The sequence below is a fragment of the Leiobunum rupestre genome, chromosome 6 (genome assembly GCF_980474605.1).
Source record: "Leiobunum rupestre chromosome 6, qqLeiRupe1.1.hap1, whole genome shotgun sequence".
NCBI classification, from domain to species: Eukaryota; Metazoa; Arthropoda; class Arachnida; order Opiliones; family Sclerosomatidae; genus Leiobunum; species Leiobunum rupestre.
In genome coordinates this window covers 17,901,013-17,924,052 of record NC_143389.1, presented here as the reverse complement: position 1 = coordinate 17,924,052, position 23,040 = coordinate 17,901,013, and the positions used below count along the sequence as shown (strand labels likewise).

At 35.0% G+C, this 23,040-nt stretch overlaps 1 protein-coding gene across 1 annotated transcript; it reads left to right on the top strand.

Annotated features, from left to right (window-relative positions):
* Nucleotides 1-633: 633 nt before the first annotated feature.
* LOC149939638 (BTB/POZ domain-containing protein 7) lies at nt 634-21,831 on the top strand. Its single transcript, XM_090177639.1, has 10 exons — nt 634-942; nt 3,017-3,139; nt 11,849-13,068; nt 13,495-13,703; nt 14,276-14,351; nt 14,419-14,738; nt 19,383-19,548; nt 20,692-21,065; nt 21,145-21,265; nt 21,630-21,831. The coding sequence occupies exons 3-10, from the start codon at nt 11,901-11,903 to the stop codon at nt 21,707-21,709; spliced, it is 2,514 nt and encodes an 837-aa protein (XP_090033765.1). The 5' UTR covers nt 634-942; nt 3,017-3,139; nt 11,849-11,900; the 3' UTR covers nt 21,710-21,831.
* Nucleotides 21,832-23,040: the final 1,209 nt, after the last annotated feature.

The window sequence follows — 23,040 nt, the reverse complement described above, 5'->3', positions numbered from 1 at the left end:
GGTAAAGATGAAATTTCTCGGTCAAAAAGAAGGGCGCCTTAACGCGGTAATCTTCCCTCTAATCATTTTCTATCTCTATTATTTTTAGTTAGACGGCTCTTATGTCACTTTTGCTAGTACTTTAAATTGAAAAGGTTTTTTTCGAAGACTAAAAAGCTTGGACGATGTAGAGTAATGAACTCCAAATAATATCTGGTAGATCGTTACGGTGGTAAAAGGGTCCGTACGTTAATTTGGACCGCGTTCATTAACAGCAAACGGCAAAGTCATCGTGCGACTTTTGAAGCCCTTAATTCAGGTGGCCGGGTTGGCCGAGGAAGAAAAACGTACGCGAGAAGTGCGCGGTTGGCCGGGTTACAATGCGTAGGAGGGTGGTGGCAAGCCCTGCATGCCACGAGATCGAGCCAACAGCTCCCTACACTAACTATTACCGTTAACCTAGACAAGTTTTTATGGAAGGCGAAACCGAAGAACTCGGGGGAAAACCCCTTAAACCAGTGGGGAGAGAACTTGCAAACTCAACGCAGAAGGAGTTGTTCCGAGTTTTCACCCAGTGCCACAAGCTGGGATTGAACCCGGCTCCTCTTGCTGCGAGGCGAAAGTGCTAACCACTCCGCCACCCCACCATTTACCATATTGTTAAATTATCTTTTCATTGGCGGTGGTGTCTAAGGCTCCATGCTGGACACCACAATAGTATGGCTCTTAAAAAAGTTGCAGTCTTCTAGGAGTAGGACAGTCCTAGGCCCGGAGATAATGTTGAAGATGGTACCCTGTTTTAAATTCACAGCAGGACGGAATTAAATAATATGTTATTAATATTTAATTCCTAAAATTATAAATTTAAAGATTTCTAAAGTTGATCTTACAGTTATATTATTGAAACTGAGTTAAGACGTTCTAATTTGAAGTTTGGAGAATCAAATGCACAAGTTTTCTGGGGTATGTGATTTTTTTCATTCATTATTTAATGAAATTGGCTTAGCCTAGGTTTAATTTCCTATGTATTAAAGTTTTGATAATTTCAAATATTATCTCTTTATATAAAATGCATATTAGGTGTTTAGGTATCGTGTCATCTTTTTTCTACATAAATAACTGAAATAAGTGATTTATTGGAACTTATATAAAATGAACTAATGTAAATAATAGTTAATCACAACCAATTTCCGTAGTGTAATAGAAGTCGCAATAAGTGCTATTCCTTATTATTTACCCTCTCAGTAAATCATAATAATTATTTCATTAAAGAAGCATTAAAAAAGAATGAAGGACAATGCATGTGCTAAAAATTAGCTCTTTACTTGATTATTAAGGGTTAGAATTCTGACTTATAAACACTAAAGCTCTTAGTATGTTACAGCCCAAGATGATATCTTTTGAATTATTAAATTTCCTTGGGAATTATGTTAAATATACATTTTGTTTCACATTAATTAAAAGGGTTGGGGCTATTTAACACTCCATTATTTTTACTGATGTATATAGAAATAAGGAAATTTGTTACTTTTAAGCAAGTTCAGGAGCTAAGAGTTTATTAATGATTTTTTTCTAACCAAAGGGATTAAGGAACTAAAATAATTATTTAAGTTTAAGGCTCTTGTAAGAAAAAGCTTAAATATTTTATTTAATGTGAAGTTTAGCATACTGTATAATATACAAACTTGTTTGCATTTGGATCATTTGATAAATGCAAACCTAAAAACAATGAATGATCAAAATTGTTTTAGATCTTATAACTGTATCTCCTTGCCAGGCTGAACAGCACTTTTACAGTAACACTCAATACAATAACACTGACAATCAATATAGCACCTAACATAATTATTACACACAAATTCTCATTAGGCCTTTCAATATAATAAGCTATGCTTGCTGAACACGTTTTTATGTAGCTCATTCGTCATGAATTACACAAAGTTCAGCTCAGTTTATGCTTAAAAACAATATGCCTCATTGAATTTACTCTTATCTCGAGGGCTTTAGTGATACGTCACCCGAGACGCAGCAGCAACATCAAAACAAGAAGGCGAATGTTACTTTATAGAAAGGCCTATTAAACCCTTACTCTTTTACCAGAAATGTGAGGATAGGGATTGAATTTTATTTTTCATTTGGCTGTTAATGGAAAGATTATTCGTCAAGTTAAGACTCATTTGCATTGGAATCTTTTCTACTCTTGCGTACTCTTTCGTGGGATTATGTTTGCACAAAATAAACTTATATGATTGTATCTTCCAAAGGACGAGAATATGTAATGTAATTCCTCATAAGTGTGGACTGTGGCTATGTACATTGTCTTTTAATGACACCTTGTTTCAGAGACAGGGCTGCATTACTGACTAGGGCCCCAAACCAGGCTTTCATTTAATTTGTTTTAAGATAATGGCCTTTATTTAATGAACACAAGTGATAAATGTCAACGTTTCAACAATACTTTGGTTCAAAATAGCTTAAACGATTCTTTAAAGACCCATTTGCCTAGGGCCAAAATTCTTTCAACACAACCCTACACAAAGAACATATAATATGTGGAGTGGAAAGGTTAAAACGTTTATGATCCTTATAGTTTTGAAAATGATTCATAATTTTCTTATATTTGTTAGGCGCGAGTTAACTTTGGTTTGTCAAACCCACCAGTAAGAGAAGTGCCTTAATGCCTTAACACTATTCAATAACACTGAGGACAGAAGGAGAACCAATGCATCCCATTCTTGAAAATTGGTTTGGTAGAACTGGTAAAATGCTTTTAGGTGCAAGATATGCATTTTAAAAGTCTAACTAATAAACACCATCACCACAATATTAAAAAAGAAACATCTGATGGGAGCCTATTTCCAGAACAGATAGTTGCATTTGAAAAACATACTTACACCTCAAACGCGAAGTTTGCTCTCCTTATCTTTGATTCATGGCAATAATTTAAAAGTAGTTTATAAGTTTTACTAGTAGATAATTTATTAGTTGTAGTTGATAATTTATCTCTTAGCGGTCTTATTGTGTTGCTTTCTTTTAGCAAAGAAGAGAAGGTAGATGAATGTTTAAATGGGTGGCTTTATAATTAACTGAAGAAGAAAAATGTGACTGGGGTAACTCAAAAGTTGTAGAATTAAAGAAAAGAGTGATACTCTTCCGATTGGTAAGAAGAAATTTATTTTGTACACTTCCCACACTACGTTTAAGATATATGAAAGTGTTTCAAAAATATTTATTTATTTGGGTTTGTGTTGAGATGCTAGTCAGTGAATCATATTTTATTGAAGCTAGTTAACTTAACCATAATGTGTGATCGCTATCATTTTATTCTAGAACACTGAGATGATCTCTGACCATCGACTGGTTGGAGTACTGACTCATAAGTAAATTGTGGCACCAGTAAATTATGTAGACTATAAGGCTGTGCACAAAATTCAATTTAATGTCTTTAGAACATTTAATATTTCTAAGCAATTTCTTGGGAGCTGCTACAAATACAGGGTGTTACATTTATGTTCGGACCAGCCTTGGAAATAAGGTTTTTTATTTAACTGGTCCTTATGACCAGTGACCCCCTAGATTATGAAATATTAAACTGGCCCTAGGACTTATGACCAGTTACCCCTTAGCTTATGAATTATTTAACTGGTTCCATATAAAATGTTCTAATATCATTTTATAAGCCTAAAAACACGGCATGGAAAATCCTAGTACTATCTCACCTGAGACTACTGCCGAAGCCCACAAGACCCTCTTAATTTCCCGTATTCTCTCTCTCTCTACTCAAGGGAGATTGCTCTACTCTAGGTCCCGTAGCTCCCAAATAGTACGCGGAGTCGCGGATGTGGTACATAGATATCCGGTGAATAGGGAAATCAAAATTGATAGAAACCTTGAACTAATAAACTGGTCACGGTGAACATGGATCCCCAAAATGTTTTATAAATAAACTAGTCTGAGCAATAAATAAACTGGTCCTTGACCACCTGACTACTGTTATTTCCAAGGCTGGTTCGGACAAGTGATTTCTTACAAAAACTACTTAAGGTAGAATTTGTAAATTTTTATGGTTAAGTAAAACAAGGGGACATGGATTGGTGAAATTTCGATTTTTTTAAATATTTTAACACTAAGAAAAATATATTCTCACCACTAGGTGATAGATCAATTTTGTCAATTGTGAATTTTTAGAGCATCAACTGAAACCAACGAATACTGTTGGGTCTTTGTAAAAAGACATATTTTTCACTGAAAAACGCAACTTGAAATATTGACAAGTTGGGCAAGCTAAAATGAACTTGTTTGATCCTGGAAAGCGATAGTCTTGCACTTTGTTTCAAAATCATAGCTTACTCTCTAAAATTTCAATGATTATTTTTTGGGAAGGTTTTTTAGCTTTTAAAAAACTTAGAAACGGATTTTGGAACATCTGATTAAGACAAATGGTTTAAAGCTCACGTAAATTTTATGTTATTTAAATATAAGTCACTTGTTGATGAACATCATCGCGATCGTCAATCTTTAGAATTATGGTTTGTTATTCAAGAGCGGAGCGTACTGAAATTATTGCCCTGTACTTTGGAGAAGGTAGGCAAAATCCAAGAAGACTGGGAGATTTTTCAAGTGCAACATTCAAACCAAAGGCCGTCCCTAAATACAGTAAAGCGAGATGTGATTGACTTATAACAGTGGTAATGTAAAATTTCTACCTTAAGTAGTTTTTGTAAAAATTCACTTGGCGGAACTAAAAAACACCCTGTATATCACAACTTTCAGTATGCCGGATATTATTAAACCAGAACTACTTCTTTTTTTACAAAAAATAATAGAATAATCCAGCCGAGACCACAATACTAAAACTAAAAATGTGAGAACCCAGTGAGCGACGCATTTGCGTAGGTCATGCGACTAATTCCATTATCGCCCACTAAAAAAGGGAGAAAAGGAACCTATCTTTTATTTTAAGTTGGCTACAACTGTTTAAAATTACAATAACCTTGACCCTGAAAAATGGTCAACCCCACTTACGGTAGCATTGTTTTCCTTTGTGACTTTCAGGAAAAAGTCGAGAAAAATGCTTGATCTGGTCCATCTGTAACTGTCTAGGCCTTATCTTTCGAATTTTAATATACTCAAGCCTAGGTGGTTATAATGTTAATTTATTGATATCAGTCTTAACAATGAGAATTATAAATATATTCATGTTTTATTGAGCAGGAATTAATACATTTATAGAAGCTTTTTTCTTAATCAAGGAATACTTCTGCGCATGTTTCCATGCCAGAGTTTCTGAGAAAAATCATATAGGCAGGAATCGAATCTACAACTTTTGGGTTACCATCCCAAGCAACTCCATTGGACTACCAAGGTTACCAGTGAACAGGCTTTGGACATCCATTTTATAAATGATATATTAAACCCGTTGTTGACTGTGCTGTAGCATTTCAAAGGTGATGGAAACATGCACAGAAGCATTCCTTGGTTAAAAGAGAGCGACGCTAGGGGTTCTGGTGGGATACACCAAAGGCACAAGGGGATACAAAATTTGGTATCCGCAACTACGAACTGTTGTACAGAATAAACATGGGACGTTCGACTAGAATAAGATAGGCATTAGTTATTGTAGTGGTCCACAAGCAGACCTAACAGTTCCACATTGGCCAGATTCAGAAGATGGCCGGAGAAGATATACCCACACTCGAAGGTCTCGGAAAGAAGTTGCTATACCAGTATTAACAGACCAAGAAAAGGACAAGGACACAGCTGAGAAGGTTGACAAACCTATAGCTGTCGTTGCTGATGATTTACCTAAGAATTGGAGACGAGAGGTAAAAATAAGACAATCTGGAGAATCAAAGGGTGTTATTATTTGCCTTCACTATTTAACATTTCCATATGATTTGGTGTAACTAGTTATGAATAAACTATAGCTTTATACTGATAAAGAAAAGATAAAACGTTGATTTTCTGACATCTCCAAATACAACATGTAACCTCGTGTGGCATACAAAAAGCAACTGCCCCAACTTGCAAGCAGACGCCTTTTCAGTGTTGCCAGGGCTAGATATAACTACGGCATGGAGTAATGATTAATAGGAGGAGCTTTACGCATTATGAAAGTCAACAAAGGGGATAGTCGATATTTACCAATACGATCCGGATGGCACCGTTTGGAGATCGAAGAAAAGCTTAACAGAGCATATTATAAGGAATAGCTTGCCTATTGACCCTGAGATTTTTGATTTTTCTAAGAAGAATTTAGCCGCTATGTTGGTGTCTAGTATCACTGAGGATGATAGTAGCGCAGTCTTCCAAGCCTACTGTTCCGAGGTCAAATTACCAAGAAGTTACCGTGAAGCTATTAATTCGCCGCAATCTCGAGTATGGCAAGAGGCCCTTACAAATGGAAACATTGGAAAAGAGAAAAGTCATTGAGTTAATACCCAAACCACCAGAGAAGAGAGTGGTTGGTTGCAAGTGGGTATATACCTTGAAAAGAAACCACAAGGGAGAGATTATCCGTTATCGGGCAAGACTTGTAGTCCAAGGGTTTAATCAAATAGCTGGTGAAGATTATGATCAGAGTTAGTCGCCCTTGGTAAACTGTTGGGGCAAAAATGAGGCCATGTAGAGGTTAGAACACGTTTAATAAATAAGTTAAAAGTTATATACATTATTTACAGAAGACTAAGATAAACTAACTAAGCTAAGAGGCATCATCTCAAAAACTAGTTACCTCGCCATTCCAATAACAATCTGATCAGAACATGTCTGCCAGATCAGACAACAAAAAACCCTTCCACTAAATAAGGTCACATGACCCACTCAAAAAACAAATCTTATCTTATCTTATCTGATAAACAAACTTAAACTCTTTAATCAAAGACAAATTAATATTATACTCAACATAAACTTTTCGTTAATCAGGCTGTTTCTGGCTATTTTTGTGATTACGCTCGGATGGGTTCATAGACATATGGATATAAAAAACACCTACTTATATGGAGAACTACACGATGAAGTATATATGAAGTAGATTCCTTGGTACGAGAAAGATGATCCAAATACTTAATGTTAGAAGTTGCATAAGACTTTATACGGTCTACCACCGAGTGGGCGAGAATGGTATAATGAACTGGATCGGACATTTAAAACATTGGGGTTTAGAAAATTGATTTGCACAAATTGCATCTACTTCTTACCAAGTAAGGCCATTATACTAGTCTACGTGGATGACCTCATCGTTTTGGCCAAGGATGACGAAGTCATCAAGGACGTTTATACATTGATTACGACGAAGTACGATGTTTAACAACTTGGTCCCATAAAGAAATTGTTGGGTGTTGAATTTCGATTCGCATTGGATGGTACTTTGAAGATTGGCCAATCTGATTACATTAAACAGGTTAGTGAAAGATTTGGATTCCCACAATGCGAAACGGTGTCTTTGCCATTGCCAACTGGTGCCATCCTGAGTCAAAAGGATTGCCCAGTAAATGACGATGACAAGAGCCGGATGCGATCAATACCATATTGGGAATTGGTGGGATGTCTCTTGTTCATTGCACAGCTAGAGGATATATTATTTACGGTCATTGCCTTATCCCAATACAATAGTAACCCGGGTTATATACATTGGTGCCGGCTTCGTCAGCTAGCATGTTATGTGATATCAACTAAGGACTATGGACTGATTTACAAGCGTGATACAAGTAATAAAATAGAGCTCTATTGTGATAGTGATTGGGGTGCCAATCGTGACTCACGAAGATCTATGTGTGGCTATGTTGGGTATTTTGGTGCATGCCCAATTTTTTGGAGATCAGTAAAACAAAAGTTGGTGTCACTCTCCACTATGGAAGCCGAATATTTGGCGATTTTGGAAGCTATAAAAGAACTGTTATGGCTAATGCCTATCCTTGATGAACTAAAACTGTTTAACACTGTTTCCAACACCCGTATTATTTTGAAATAACCAATCTGCTATATTTTTTTCTAATAATTGTGTTGAAAATCAAAGATCCAAGCATATTGATTCGCCGTCGAGAGAGGTATATGAGAAATAACCTCCCCCCTAATATAATTGTCTACCAATTTCTCCAAAATCTTTAGAAAAAAGGAAGTCAAACTGATTGGCCTAAAGGCCTTAGCCTCAAGATAGTTAGATTACCCTAGCTTCGGAATAAAGATCACCCTAGAAAGTTTCCAGGTGCTAGGAATATATCCAAGGGCAATACAAGCATTATAGATTCTACTCAGCATTGGGCAGGTAATATCAATGCCTTCCTGCAACAGAATGGGAATTATACCATCCGGCCCCGGAGACTTATAGGGCTTAAAAGACTTTATTGCCCAAATAAGTCTGGAGTGCGTGACAATTTTATTCGCCACCGCCCAATCTTCCCTTTTGGTACGTGCAATTCTAATGGGAGTCAGGAAAGTGAACATCTAACGGCAAAAGTAGGGTACAGCAACCTCATCTTGTTTTTTAATTATTTTATGCGGATACGATAGAGTTTGTCACGTAGATAGCGTGGGTATTTTTTTATCTTGGCCGCAAATGATTATTTAATTTTCACGTTTTTTATCTTGTTTTTTAATTATTTTAAGCGGATACGATAGAGTTTTTTGGCCTTCTATAACGCAACCAGAGGACAGTACCTAGGCTTACCCTACCAAGTATTGTCGGGCGTGAAAAAAATATCGCAAGACCAAGGGAAAAGTGGGGTTGCGGCCATAAAAAAACAGCACAGCTAGAAATAGCCCAAAATGCCCACATGGAATTTTTTTTTTCAACTACCGGCATACCACTTGGAAATAATTTGTTTTAATTAACAAACTACCGGAATACCAAGGACTGAAAAACCCGTGGTATCGTCGAACACAAGACGAAAATAATAAACACAAAAAAATGTAAAATACCCAAAGAGGTTCAATTTTTAAAATTAAATTAAAAAATTAAATAATCATTTGCGGCCAAAATAAAAAATACCCACGCTATCTACGTGTCAAACTCTATCGTATCCGCCTAAAATAATTAAAAAACAAGATGAGGTTGCTGTACGCTACTTCACCCCATCTAACATATGAGTTAGTCTCCTTACCCGACGAAGAATGACTGCCATCTTTCAACTTAATAGTGTCAAGATGTTTAGTCTTATCGTTGGCCATAATTTTCATTAACTTTGCCGTACTGGGAATATCAGAGATATTCTCACAGAAATTCCTTATGGCCTTATGGAATGCAGTGAGGGTGTGCTTGTAGGCAACCAAGTCACCTGACTGCTTAGCTTTGTTAAAAAGCCTCCTAGATTCTTTGCGAAGCCTGCCAATCTCATGATTCCACCAAGGAACTAGCCTTGGCTGGTTGGTAGACTTCACCGGACAATTGAGGTGGTAGGAGTCGATAATGGCATGTTCAACCGCCAAATCACAATCCAGCACCGATGACAGCCTAGGCTTATCATCCTTCAGATTGTAAGGACCAAGGGTTCCTTCTAATAAATTACAGCCACTAGATGGCGCCACCCTTAGTAGACATAGATAATAAATAGGTCTAGAGGTAAAGGTCAGTAGATCAGATAATAGAATGGGTATATATAGTAGACCCTCACTCATGTTCATCACTCCACACCTAGCCTCCATAGGAGCTAGGCCGTATTGTAATTTATGTGGTTGTATAATAAAATGTAGCTAGTAACAGTATGTCTTCATAATAATTCTAAGTTAACTTCTAAGTCTGTCTGCCATATTCAACCGCTGGTCTCATCATGGACTCCTAACATTGGTATCATCAGAGACGAATTCAATAATGAAGCAAGGTTCATTACAAGATGAAAATTTAAATCATCCCTAAAACCAGGCCAATTGGTTCGCCTGGGATTGAGAAGTTCGGTATAAACCTGAACCACTTTCATCCTGACTTTATAGCAAATGTGTCTGTGATCCGACAGTGATGGTTCACTGGACACATGCCAGTCATTAATTAGAGCTGCAACATTTTCTGTGCACAGCGTGAGATCAATGACCTCACTTCTGTTAAGAGTAACAAGAGTTGGTGAACTAGAAGTGCAGTTAGCAAGACCTGGGGCTTAAGCCCCAGGGCTGTGTACTGGCTGTACACCATGATCATCAGACCTATCCTGTCTTATGCAGCTGTGGTCTGGTGGCCAAGGGTCACTTTAAGGACTGTGCAGTTTGATCTGCGCACTCTGCAAAGGCTGGCTTGTGTCGGCATTACAGGAGCCATGAGAACAGCCCCAAGCGCTTCTCTGGAAATACTCCTGAATATGCTTCCTCTCCACCTTTTTATTGAGGAAGCTGCCCTTTTAGGTACCTATAGGCTTAACCAAAATGGCTGGTGGAAGGTTAATAATTGGGAGCATAGCCACACCAAGCTCTTCCGAGATATTTCCAATCAGATGCCGATTTTAACAATGGGTTCTGATCTGATGGTTACTAAACTCCACCAGAGGAGAGATCGTCTGGTTCACTGATGGGTCTAAGGCCCACTATGGCACTGGTGCGGGGATGTATTGCCTTACTAATAATTTTGGCTTTTATGAAAGCCTAGGGATACACACTAGTGTGTTCCAGGCTGAAATTTTTGCCATTTGCTCCTGTGTTGCTTACTGTTTACATCAGGGGTATCATGGGAAGGTTATCCAGATTTATTCAGATAGCCAGGCTGCTCTTAGAGCTCTCAGCCAGTATAGTATTATTTTTAAACTGGTTTTTAGCTGCTTAGATTTCCTCTGCACTCTTGGGTTGCACAATAAAGTTCCACTTTGTTGGGTACCTGGCATAAGGGGCATCTTGGGAACGAAAGGGCCGACGCCTTGGCCAAGGAAGGTGCAAAGGCTGGGTTCATTGGTCCAGAACCTGCTCTCCCCATCTCCCGTGGACTTGTACGCGGCTTGATCTCCAAGTTTATGTCAGATCGTCAACTCAGACAATGGTCTGAAATTGAGGGTCAAAGGCTGGCCAAAGAGTTTACTCTAGGGAGAGAGCCAGAGAATTACTCTCGCTCTCTAGGTCCAGTATTAGGATTGTTACTGGCCTACTTACAGGCCACTGCCATCTAAACAGACATTTAACGCTTATTGGGGTCAGTGATGACCCAATTTGCAGAGCTTGTCTAGCTGAGGAGGAAACTGCCTCACATGTACTCTGTAGCTGCGATTACTATGCAGTCCAGAGGTTTGAGCATTTGGGTATGCATCGGTTGGAGACGTATGACGTCTCTAGTATCACGGCCGGGCAGATTTTAAGCTTTATGTCACCCAGGTTGGGGATGCACAATGGACCTTAGGTCGAAGGGTTTGGCTTGCCACCCCACTCAATAATAATAATAACAAGAGTTGGTTCATTGTTCTTATTAAGAATATGAAGTTTCGTACTAACCACGTATTCCATTAGCTTATCACCATGATCGTTGCAGTTGCTGCTGCCCCAGTTAACATGATGAGCTTTCTTTCCCAACCGCTCACAGTGGTTGACCAGATTGGTCACCTCCTGTGATGGTGGAGGCAGAGCATCATCGTAAGGAAAGTAAGCAGATGCCAGCGTGAGTTCATCGTTCCCATCAGCGGTAGGGGAAATGATTTTAACCACGGCAGTGTCCCTAGAGTGATAGATTGAGAGCGGAAGGGCATGAATGTCCTTGCATACCAATACACAAGCTCTAGGTGAAACCTTCTGATGACGTTTTCTTAGTCTTTCAGACTCTAATCTATTCCTTTTTGGTTCATGGTCAAAGAACAATTTTTTCTACCACTCTTGTTCCGCCAACTATTTTTTGGGAAATAGTTAAGCGTTGCACATAATATATTTTTAAAAGCTGGTGAGATTTTTATAATTTTTTTACTTTCAGATTGGGCACTCGAGTGGATTCATGTAGGATACTTAGATAGTCCAACTGGAAGATGGGAGCTAGTCTATCTGCTCCCTCTCAAAATCAGCTACTGTCAGATGCGTCTTTGCAGCCTTCTCTGTTGAATCAAAATATTTTGCCTTCTGGGTTTGTTTCTCCAGCTGGCTCTGAGCAACTCAGTAAGGAGAAAAAAAGGAAGAGTACCACTCTATCGACACTCCGCCGCAGATTGATTCGTAAACGCCGCACTAGTAAATCTTTTGATCATGCTCAAGTTTTTCGAGCATTTTTGTCATTTTGGAACAAGAAAGATGTGGTGTCACTTGTGGAGGAATACGACGCGACTGCAACTCTGAAAGACTTGGCCATACAAGCCGATATTGCGAGACTCGAATCAAATAGCTGTCGTCAAGACCTTGGTGAACTGTTTGAGTGTAAATATTTTTCGGACATCAACCTAATTTATCAAGGTGTGACTTTTCCAGTTCACAGAGCTCTTTTAGCTGCCAGATGTCCATTTTTTCGAGAGCTCTTAAATGATATTTCTTTATCTTGCAATGAAGTTATGGTTGATATTGACATAGCGGGAATGAGTGTACAAATGTTCAATGATTTATTGAAATATCTGTACACTGGCGAACTCTCGGTCACTGAGAAATCAGAAGGAAGTTTAAATATTTTGTACCAATTGAGCGAGCAATTTGGAATTCCTAACCCATTAGAGCAAGATTTGAAGTTTCTATTAGAAATGGGAATGTACAGTGATGCTAGACTCGTTTTTTCATCTGGAATCAAGAGACATCATTTTCCCATGAATGTTCTGAGGCCAAATTCTTCAGAAATTCATATTGGATGTTTTTCGGGTGGTGATTTTGAAATTCCGTGTCACATAGCAGTTTTGTCAGCTAGATCTCCCTTTTTTCGCAATGTCATCCGGCGACATTTTGAACGTCAAGCGGATTTACGTGTCCACGATTTTGTTCCAGCAAGGATTGTGTTAGACGAAAGTATTATCCCAAGACGTTTTGCAAAAATTGTTGTCCAAGCCCTCTACCAAGATGTGCCTGATTTCAGTTCTCTTCTGCATCATCTCAACAGAGTGAGCAGTGTTAATGATCTTCCGCTCACTTCTTCTGGTATGATACAAAAAGATCCCACAGAAGAGACCATGCAGCTTTATGAAATAGCAAAATTTTTAGAAATGGATTCACTTGCTCAAAGTAAGTGTTCATTTTAATTCAAATGAGACTACTAATTCATGGTCTATAATGTGAATTTTAACATCCTATTGTTTCGTGTACCTTTTTCAATCAATACTATCTTGAGGAAAGATATTTGTCTGCTATGGCAGTTATTTTCCAATTTTAGTTTTAAGTTATCAGATAACAGGATAATAGGCACTTCAATAAAACAAGAGTTCAGCAATTTGTTAGGTTTTAATTCACAGGTTCAGGATGTGCAAGATATTCTTAATATGGCCATAACTGATTTAAGCTTATATTAGCTGATTATTATTTTTAACTTCAAATTTCATACTTTACATTTTATCCTATCAATTATTATTTTTATATTGCCTCTCTGCTCCTTTTAAAATTTCAAATGTGTGGAAATTAAATCAATAATAGTTAATTTTATTATCACTGTAGGTTGTGAAGACACAATTGTGGAGTCTCTCACTCTAGAAACTGTGATCCCAATCTTAAAATGGAGTAGTCAACCTCATGGATCTCAATGGGTCCGTCGACAAGCTCTGTCATTTATTCGAGAAGAATTCATGTCAGTTTCATCGTCCATTACTCTACTCCAGCTTGAGAAAAGTGACCTCATAGAAATAGTACAATCAGATTTTCTCCAGGTAAGTTCTTACAGCATTTGCTCTAAATGAATGCTAAGTAAGGCTGATATACATCCAATATTCTCTAGTAAAGTTTAGTTTTTCCCCAAAGCTATTAGTGGTTTTACTTTTTAGCCTAGTTTAAAGTTCTATAACAACCAACTACCAGTGGTTCTTGTAATTTGGTATTGTAAATTTGTCTTAGTGTTCCATGTCTATTTTTTCTTACTCCAAAATTTATTAGTAGCTTTACCCCTGTACTTGATTTTTTGACAAGTGACAACTTGAGTGACCCACCACTAAGGCTAATCTGGCTATTGTACCTTACCTCTTTTTGTCAATATTTGATTTGTATACTCTATTCAAAAAAAGCTGCTCATGTTGTCATTTCTCAAACAATTGTCAAGAGCAGAGTAAGGGTTGAAATTCCTGCATGAGAAAAAGGAATCTCTGCTCTCGGCTTTTAAATTTTCATGAGTTTCTTTTTCCTATTGGTCAGCCAACGCATTCATGTTTAGAAAAAACTAGACTGAGCTTTATCAAATTTTATTACTACTGGGATTTCTTATTATCATTGAAAAAAATTATTTTAGGCAAGTGAACTTGAAGTACTTCAGTCGGTTTTGAAGTGGGGAGAACATCAATTAATGAAACGAATGGAAGAAAGAGGTCTGTATATTATTTAATCATTTGCTATTGACTTATAACTTACCCCACCCAATTTTTCAATCTTTAGAACCAAATCTAGTGAGTCAGACTGCTCACAGTGTAAGTCGAAGAGGCCTAAAAAGAAGAGATCTCTGTGACCTTGAACTAAGGGAAATTATTGCTGACGTCATATGCCATGTGAGAACTAATCACGTTCTTCCTCAAGACTCTGATGTATTGGTAGGCTCAGTCAAACGAGGCTTAATTCCATCACCACCACCTCATATGCTAAGTGATGAAGTTGGCATTGGCCCAAGATGTAAAATTGCGTCTTGGGTTCGAGGCAGTACCAAAGGAGGCCTTTTTATAAGACCCCGCCTTTTTACTCCCTACATTGAAGAGTCTAAAGTAAGTATAAATGTTCTAATACCTATGGCATTGATAGGTAAATTTTGGGGCGCCTAAAATTCACATAATTTTTACCATTTAATTCTCGTACTTAACTTCGATTTTATACCCTCTTACAGCTAACACTAAATATGTTCTATTTTCTTCATATAATTTTGTTATACTATACGCCAATTATATAGGTTCTTTAAACAATCAATGATGTCGGTAGGTACGAGTAACGATTTCATTAGTAAGGTTAGGTTGGCCATAAATAGGGAACCAAATGTCATTCACGTCCAACTTTTAAGGGGTATTTCGTCTTAGAAATGCTCATTAGGGTATTTTGTCCGTGGAAGAAAAAATTGACTACTTACAAGTTTTGAGTCTATTGAACAGCCGTCTGCTAGGTAACAATAATAATAATAATAATAATAATAATAATAATAATAAAAGGCTTTATTCGGAACATCTTTTAAGAATGGTCTTATTTACAAAAGAGTCCATTTGTTTAAAATGGTACAAAGCAAAAATAAAATAAAGTTATTTAAATTAAATTAAGGTCCGAATTATTAAGTTAAGTTAATATGAGCTTAGGTTCATATTTTAACAGTCACGTCGTTTTCTTTTAATAATATTCTTAAATTACTTTTAAAGTCATTAACAGTTCCATAAGATTTTAGAGTAGTATTTAAGTCATTCCATGCCTTAATACCCCTATCTCTAGTACTTTTATTAGTATATTTTATATAGCTATTTCCAGCAAAGAAGTTTAATTCTACACCTCTAGTTATAATATCACTGGTATGATCCGGGAACCACTGTTGAATATACATAGGGAATAAATTATTTTTAATCTTGAACATAAATATAAGTAGATTTTGAATATTAAGTTTTTGAAAAGAGTCGTTTGCAATTTTTTTTGATTCAGTTAAGGAAGAGAATTTTGTCTTTTTTGCGATCAGTTTAATGGCACGATTGATTACACCTTCTAGTTTCCCTATTTCATTCTTATTTGTATTAGCGTAGAATATTATTCCATATTCCACTATTGATTTTATTAATGAAGCATAGATAATAAGCAACGTGTCACTTGTAAGGTGACATTGAAGAGGTCTAAGCAGCCATATTCTTGAGTTTATTTTGTTTACTGTATATTGAACATGTTTATTCCATGTGAGATCTTCATCAAAATATAGTCCTAGGTATTTCATAGTTTCCGTTCTCTCAATAGTATTGGCACATAGCGTGTGAAGACCAGCCGCTTTTTTTTTCTCTATTCGGTGAGAAGAGCATAAATTTAGTTTTGTTCTTGTTTAGACACAATCCTTTATTTTTTAGTTTTTCTCCTAAGCTATACATGTCTGCTTCAGCCATGGTTATTAATTCATTTAAGTTTTGTTTCGCTGTTATAACTGCATTATCATCTGCGTATTCGTTACCACTTGAGTATTTAAGCGCTTGTTGGAGATCTGCTGTATATACGTTATAAAGAGTGGGCCCTAAGACGCTGCCCTGCGGTATTCCATGTTTGACGTATTCGAGTGTAGATATGTGACCATTAAATGAAACGCATTGTTGTCTTTGCTCTAGATATGAATTCAACCAGAGTAGAGCTTTATCATCAATACCCATGTCACTTAAAGATAGTGTTAATATATTATGTTGTATGGTATCAAAGGCCTTAGAGAGGTCGATGAATGTTATGATTACATAATTTCCCTTATCGAGGTTATATAATATCGTTTCATAGACATTAAAAATACACGTAGTTGTTGAGTGACGTGTTCGAAATCCAGACTGTCTTTGGTATAGCTTTCTAGTTTCTTCTAGGTAGTGACTTAGGTTCTTATTTACAATTTTTTCACAGGTAATTGATAAATGAAATAGGACCGTTATCGGGCGGTAATTGTCCGGGTTTGTTTGGTCACCCTTTTTAAAAATTGGTATTATTTTTCCGATTTTCCACCTGTTGGGGAAAATTCTTAGTTCGAATGATTGATTTATTATGCGGGCAATATGGTCTGATATAATTGCTGAAAGGTTTCTAAGGATTATGGCGGGTAGACAATCATATCCTGTCGATTTCTTCACATTTATTTTTCTAAGGATATGAAATATCTGATCCCCTGTGACTTGTGGAAAAGTACTTAGTTTTTGTTGAGATACATTTTGTTCATTGTTTTCCTTTGTCGTCTGACTTTCTGCGCATATGTTTACATCATTTTTTGCCAATATATCTTCGGCGACGTTTACAAAATACTCATTTAGACTATTTACAATGTCTCGTGGATTGTCTAATATCCTATCCTTATATTTAATGGAGTGAATATTTGCATTTTGTTTTAGAGTTAGGAAGGGTTTTAGAGTTTTCCATAGTTGTGTGGTATCTTTGCTTGTAGTTATGTTATTTTTAAAATAATCATTTTTCGCATTAATAATTAAGGCATTGACTTTATTACGTTGAGATTTATATCTACCCCACTGTTCATTTTTATGTTGTTCTTTTGTTCCATTTTTGAAATTAGTTTTAAGTTTATCCCTGAGATGGATTTGGTGTTTTATCTGCGGTGTCATGGATTATCTTTAATTGGAGTATATGTTTTTTGATATGGTGCGTATATATTTAGTTGCTCGGTAATCGTATTTTCTAGGAGTATCACACCCTCATTCGGGTTTGTAAAAGTAAATTTTTTTTAAATTACTTTGTATTGCTTCAACAAACGCATCCGTACACATTTTTCTATAATTCCTACGTAGTTTTGGCATTTTCTTTACTTTTGGACAATTTTTTTTCCTGGTAAAACAAATTAAATTGTGATCCGTTGCACTCGTGGTAAAAACGTCCGTTTTAATTATTCTTTCGGGAATAGTAACAAATGCATGATCTATGATTGTTTTAGTATTAGCAGTAACTCTAGTTGCTTTATTAATAACTTGCTGGAAATCAGCCAAGGCAGTCATTAATAGCCGAGTTTTTGTGGACCATGATGGAGTCAATATATCACAGTTTGTATCTCCAATTAGTATTATTTCTGGGTTTGATTTAATTGTTAATTTATCTAGTTGAGAGTTCAGTTCATCAATCAGATCCACGTGACAATTTATTGGGGGTATATATATAAATCCAATTATTATATCTGATGAATTTTGGTATTTAATCTTAGTCCATATCGTTTCGAAGTCAAGGTTGTTTATATTTTTGTCACCAATATTTATTAGAGAAATGGGTATTTCACTTTTATAGTATACCACGATACCACGTCTGAGTTTGTGTGTCTTATCCACTCTAAAAAAGTAGTATCCTGTAATTTGTAGAATAGCATCTGGTATGACAGGTTTAAGCCAGGTCTCAGTTATTCTTAAGATATCAATATCGTAATTTTTTAGTAGATAGTCAACCTCATTAATTTTAAATTTTAAACTACTAATATTAATATGAGCTATTTTCAGTCCGTTTTTCTTTTTAGATAGTAACCCCACTACTTAAAATAATAAACCTATTTTAAAAATTTAAACATATTATAAAAATGAAATAATATGCTAGTTTTTCATTAGTTAAATTGATGAGGAATAACTTGTAATTTATGGCTTATAAAAATTAAGAAATTGTTTAATTACCATTATAAATAGTAATACTTGTATTATTTACCCCACATCTACGTACAGATGTTTCCTAAGTTTCTCATTGTAAAAATTGATATTAAATTTTTATAGAACGTCATTTTTTAGTGTTGCCTGATATCGTAATTTAACTCATACCAATTATTAGCAAAATCTATACTAGGGCTGTGGAAGGTATTAGTCACTATTTGATTCGAACAAATTATTTGGCTAAATTTCAGGTTTACTATTCGCACTGACTAATTGATTTTTGTTATTATTATTCTAGAATACCAAATAAATAATTTAAAAAATCTGAGTATTCTATTTATAAATTTTTACTGTTTGATTTTGTCAAATTTTAACTAAATTTACCAAATTATTTAGTATTCATATAATTTTTTTTGCCGTGTTTGCGAGAGGGCGCTTAATTGTTTCATGAACCATTCTCTTGCTGGGTGTCACACAACTCCTAAAATGCGCTAAGTCAATTAAGTTTTTACGAACCTTAGGCCTGACGTTTCCAAACTAAGAATGAATTATCAAAGAAGAAGCTAACTTTAAATAAAAGGGATGACATGTTGTGGAAGAGTTATGTTTTGCTATTTGGTACCATAAATTTTCATAGTTAAGTTTAAAACATGTTTAGTTTAATGTTAAAATATCCATCACATAAACATTTATATTTGATAATATAATTTTGTAGAAATTTATTTGCCTCAAGTTTTCAAATCTAGTGGTTTTTGGTCATTTAAATAATTCAATTTGACTGTTGGTTTTTAAAATCGAAAGTATTTGATGTTAGCTAAATTTTTACTGAAATTTTCCAATAAATTAGCAAAGGTCAAGGTTAGTGGCGCCATCTGCCTTGTTTTGGAGAAAATTGGTTTTAAAATATCGGTATCATGTAAAATTGGTATTTTAGACGCGAACCTACTAATTGGTAAAATCGCGATATCAGTTACTGATACCAATATCATATCGTTTTTGGCCCATTGCTACTATTTTTACTATGTTTTACAAATATATCTGTAACTTATTACAAGATTTTTTAATCAATAGTCTTGGCTTGAAGAAGAATTTGGACAAGAAGCGGAAGTGACTCACAGGCATGTTTGGCAAATATCTCACATACCAGATACTCTTTACATGGTTGATAAGCCTTTCATTGAGGATGAACATTGGCAAGCTCCTTCTAATTTAGATATAGTAAAAGGAATGGTCTTAGGTAAGTTTAAGGAGAAATCCTGTTTTTCATGATTTCTCATTTTTGTATCAGTTTCCCTGCCGTTTGCTTTTTCATAGAATTATTCTTTTTAGATAAAAATATGTATTCTTGTTGGTTCAGAGCAATTTTTTTTTAGTAATCCAATAGTTGTTTTTTATAAAACTTCAATTTTATGAACTCAAAACCATATAATTTGACAATTTTTAAATCCATTTTTTAATTGGATGGGCTTGGTTTTATTCCGTTATATAGGTACTAATATAAAATTTATTCTGAGCATATTTCCTATTGAAGCCCTTATTGTTTTTTACAGTTTTAACTAATTTGAAAATTGCTATTTAACTAGAAATATACCCCAATCTTGATCAAAAGCTTCTTTAAACCTCTTTCAAATATCTTGGTCCGAGTAACTTTATTTTTAAAACTTTAGCAATTGGTGAGATTTTATTTAGTTTAATCATATAACAGGATAAAATTTATTAAAAATTTTCCCTAACACACTCGAAGAGTTTAGTTTTAGTAGCACCCAGCCCATTATCATCCCCTAATTGTCCTTTTGTAAAACAATTATTATAGATGATCTGCTCTGAGCCCTGCATTTAAGAGAAGCTTGCTGTCTAAGTGAAACTTTTACTGTTATTAGTTGGTACTTAGGCTTGTAGATAAAATTTAACTGATTTAGGTAATAGGTGATAGTTCTAGAAAGAAGACAGGGAGAGCTTATGCCATCTGGTCACTTTGACGCATTTAATGGTGTTTTAATGTTGTAATTATTCTTCACTTTAATTTTACTACTGTTTACACCCCTTATTAAAAGAGTAGCTGAGTATTTCTTCTTGAAAATTAACTTTTTTTGTGCAATGAAAAAATAAACTAATATTGAGTGCAACGAAGACCCGTACAAATGCAATACATCCACTGGAAATAGTGAATAGTATGCTTAGGTCTTCAATATTGAAGTATGGGAGCCCGATTTTTTTCTCAAAAACATTTATGGCCTTTTCCATCAAATGTCAATCTCCCATTTTAATAATTGTTTACTCTATTTATATTATTGATAATAAGAACCCCAGTGGTTGATGGTAATTAAGTAAATTACAAGATAGCATTGCTTGCAATGTGCTAAAATTTAAACATTTTTAGATGACCATACTATGAAACTACTTCGTAACAGAGAAGATGAATTACGAAAAACCGTGCTAGTTCAAAAAGCATATTCATTAGTTCGAAATCCATGTGAAGTTACAAGACTGCTGTTATTAAGAGTTGTTAGAGATTTTGGTCTACCAGATATTACGGTTGACATTCTGCAACAGCGGCCTTCATCCTACGCATCTGGAATCACTGAAGAAGTGCCTGAAATCCATTTATCATCTGAGCAAAAATCTGGTTGTAGATCTGGTATCTGCAATAGTAACAGTGGTTTAGCTGGTGCAATTGGTGGACCCAGTAGCAGTGGCGTAAATTATAAAACACCAGGAGAAAAATGTAGACCGAACAGTTCTGGTTCTTCGCAAGTAAGATTTGTAGTTTCATTTATTCATGGACAAAATTTGTGAATTTATATACTGAAATTTAATTATGCCATGTATTTAGCAAATTCATCGAAGATTTTGCAGTGAACATCAATTAAGTGGAATCATTCCTGACATTGCAATGGCAACATCTTTGCTTGGACGAATGCAGTTATTAGATGGTGAAATGGCAGCCGAACAAAGTAATTTCACATTTTCAAAAAATTTTACACTTAATTAAAATTAAATCTTTTTAATAAGTAAATGGTTTTTCTTTAGAACTGCGAGTCATTTCAAATGCCTAACCCTATCTAATTGGTCATATTATACGTTTTAATATTTGTACTACACTTTTACTATAGGCCTTGTATATAAAATTCTAAGGGTTAATCTTGAGTGTGTAACACAAAAATATAATTTAATTTTCAATGTATAACAAGAGTTTAGAATTGGAGTCAATTATTTTGCTAATAAAACTAAGAATTTCCCTAATTGCCCGTTTTTTCGAAGAATAGTCAAGTAGTTGATAGATTAAAGTACAGGTACTTATTTCATTTTTCTTAACAGGTGAGAAGCATGAAACTAAGAACAGTCGATTAGTCATGTCTAGAAGTGCCATCAAACAGAACAGAGATTCATGCAGATGAATAAAATTAAAAAATGTATATTTGTAACCAAATCATTTCCATGAAAATGTAAAAAGGGTTTGGCATTTTTCCTCAAAATGCTTTACTTGAAAATAATACTAATTTTATCCATTTCGTATATATATTGTCTTGTTTAATTATTGAACTCCTATATTTTGAAGGATGTTAATAAGTTTTTTAAGTATCAACATTAAAGAAATTGGCTTACTTAACCTACATTAGTATAATAATAGAGGGTCCAGACATTTGTTAAATGTCTAAAAATCACTTAAAAAATCAATCGTAAGAATTTAGAAATCAGCTTGAAAATTCATCTCAATCACTTTTGATTCTTAAAATCTCTGAGATCCAAAATCCGGTATTCAAGATTTGCAAGTGTCCAACACTGATAATAATGCAGGTATGACAGAGATAAAGAAAAGTATTAACTTCCCATTATTAATATCAAGAACTAGCAACATTTTAAGAAAATAATAAAACCTTTATAATAAAGTAAAACCAGTAAATTTAATTGAAAAATAAACGTTTTCCATTTAAGTGATATTTTTAGGGTTGTTCAAAACCATCTGGTAAATGAGATTACTTTCCTTTCAACAAAATATTTTGCAATGATTGAGGTTGTCCACCCCTTTTTTTTTCTGTCTAATTTTTACAAATCAAACCATTTCCTCATAGGCAATATTTTTTATGAAATTCTGGCTCCATGAATGTTTGAGACATTTTGGTTTTTTTAAGTAACAGCAGGTGACAGGTATCTTAAAACTATTTTACTTTTTATCCCTTTTTAGACAACTTTTAAAAGAAGAAACATGGTTTTTATTTCAGTAAAAATAAAATGCTTTTGGTATAATATATAACACTTCCCAAATTGGTGGTTATTTGGATTTGTCAGCCAATACTGTAAATTGAACTGAAAATCCTCTGTACAAGGAAATGCATCCAACAGTTCATGTCAGATTTCATTTCCACTGTCGTGCCTCATGTAATTTTTATATTTTTTATGCACTTATATTTGAATGTGCCCAAGTTAGAAAATGTAGCATTACACTTTCTAGTGTAATCAATGCTTTACTCATCTGATCATCTCCCTTATACGATGATATTCCACTGGCAAAACCCAGATTTTTACGGGTGAGAATAGTAAAACTTAACTGGAATTACTTTGAGAATTGGAAAAATCAGGAATCTGGGGGTTATTTTAGAATTTATATTATTCAGAGCAGTGGTAAAATATTCTTGCTCTAATTTCATGAAAGCCAAGGTAAGAAACAAAAGTTATGGTTTTTGAGAAAGATCTTATGGGAAACTGTAGTGTTAACCTTCAGCAATTA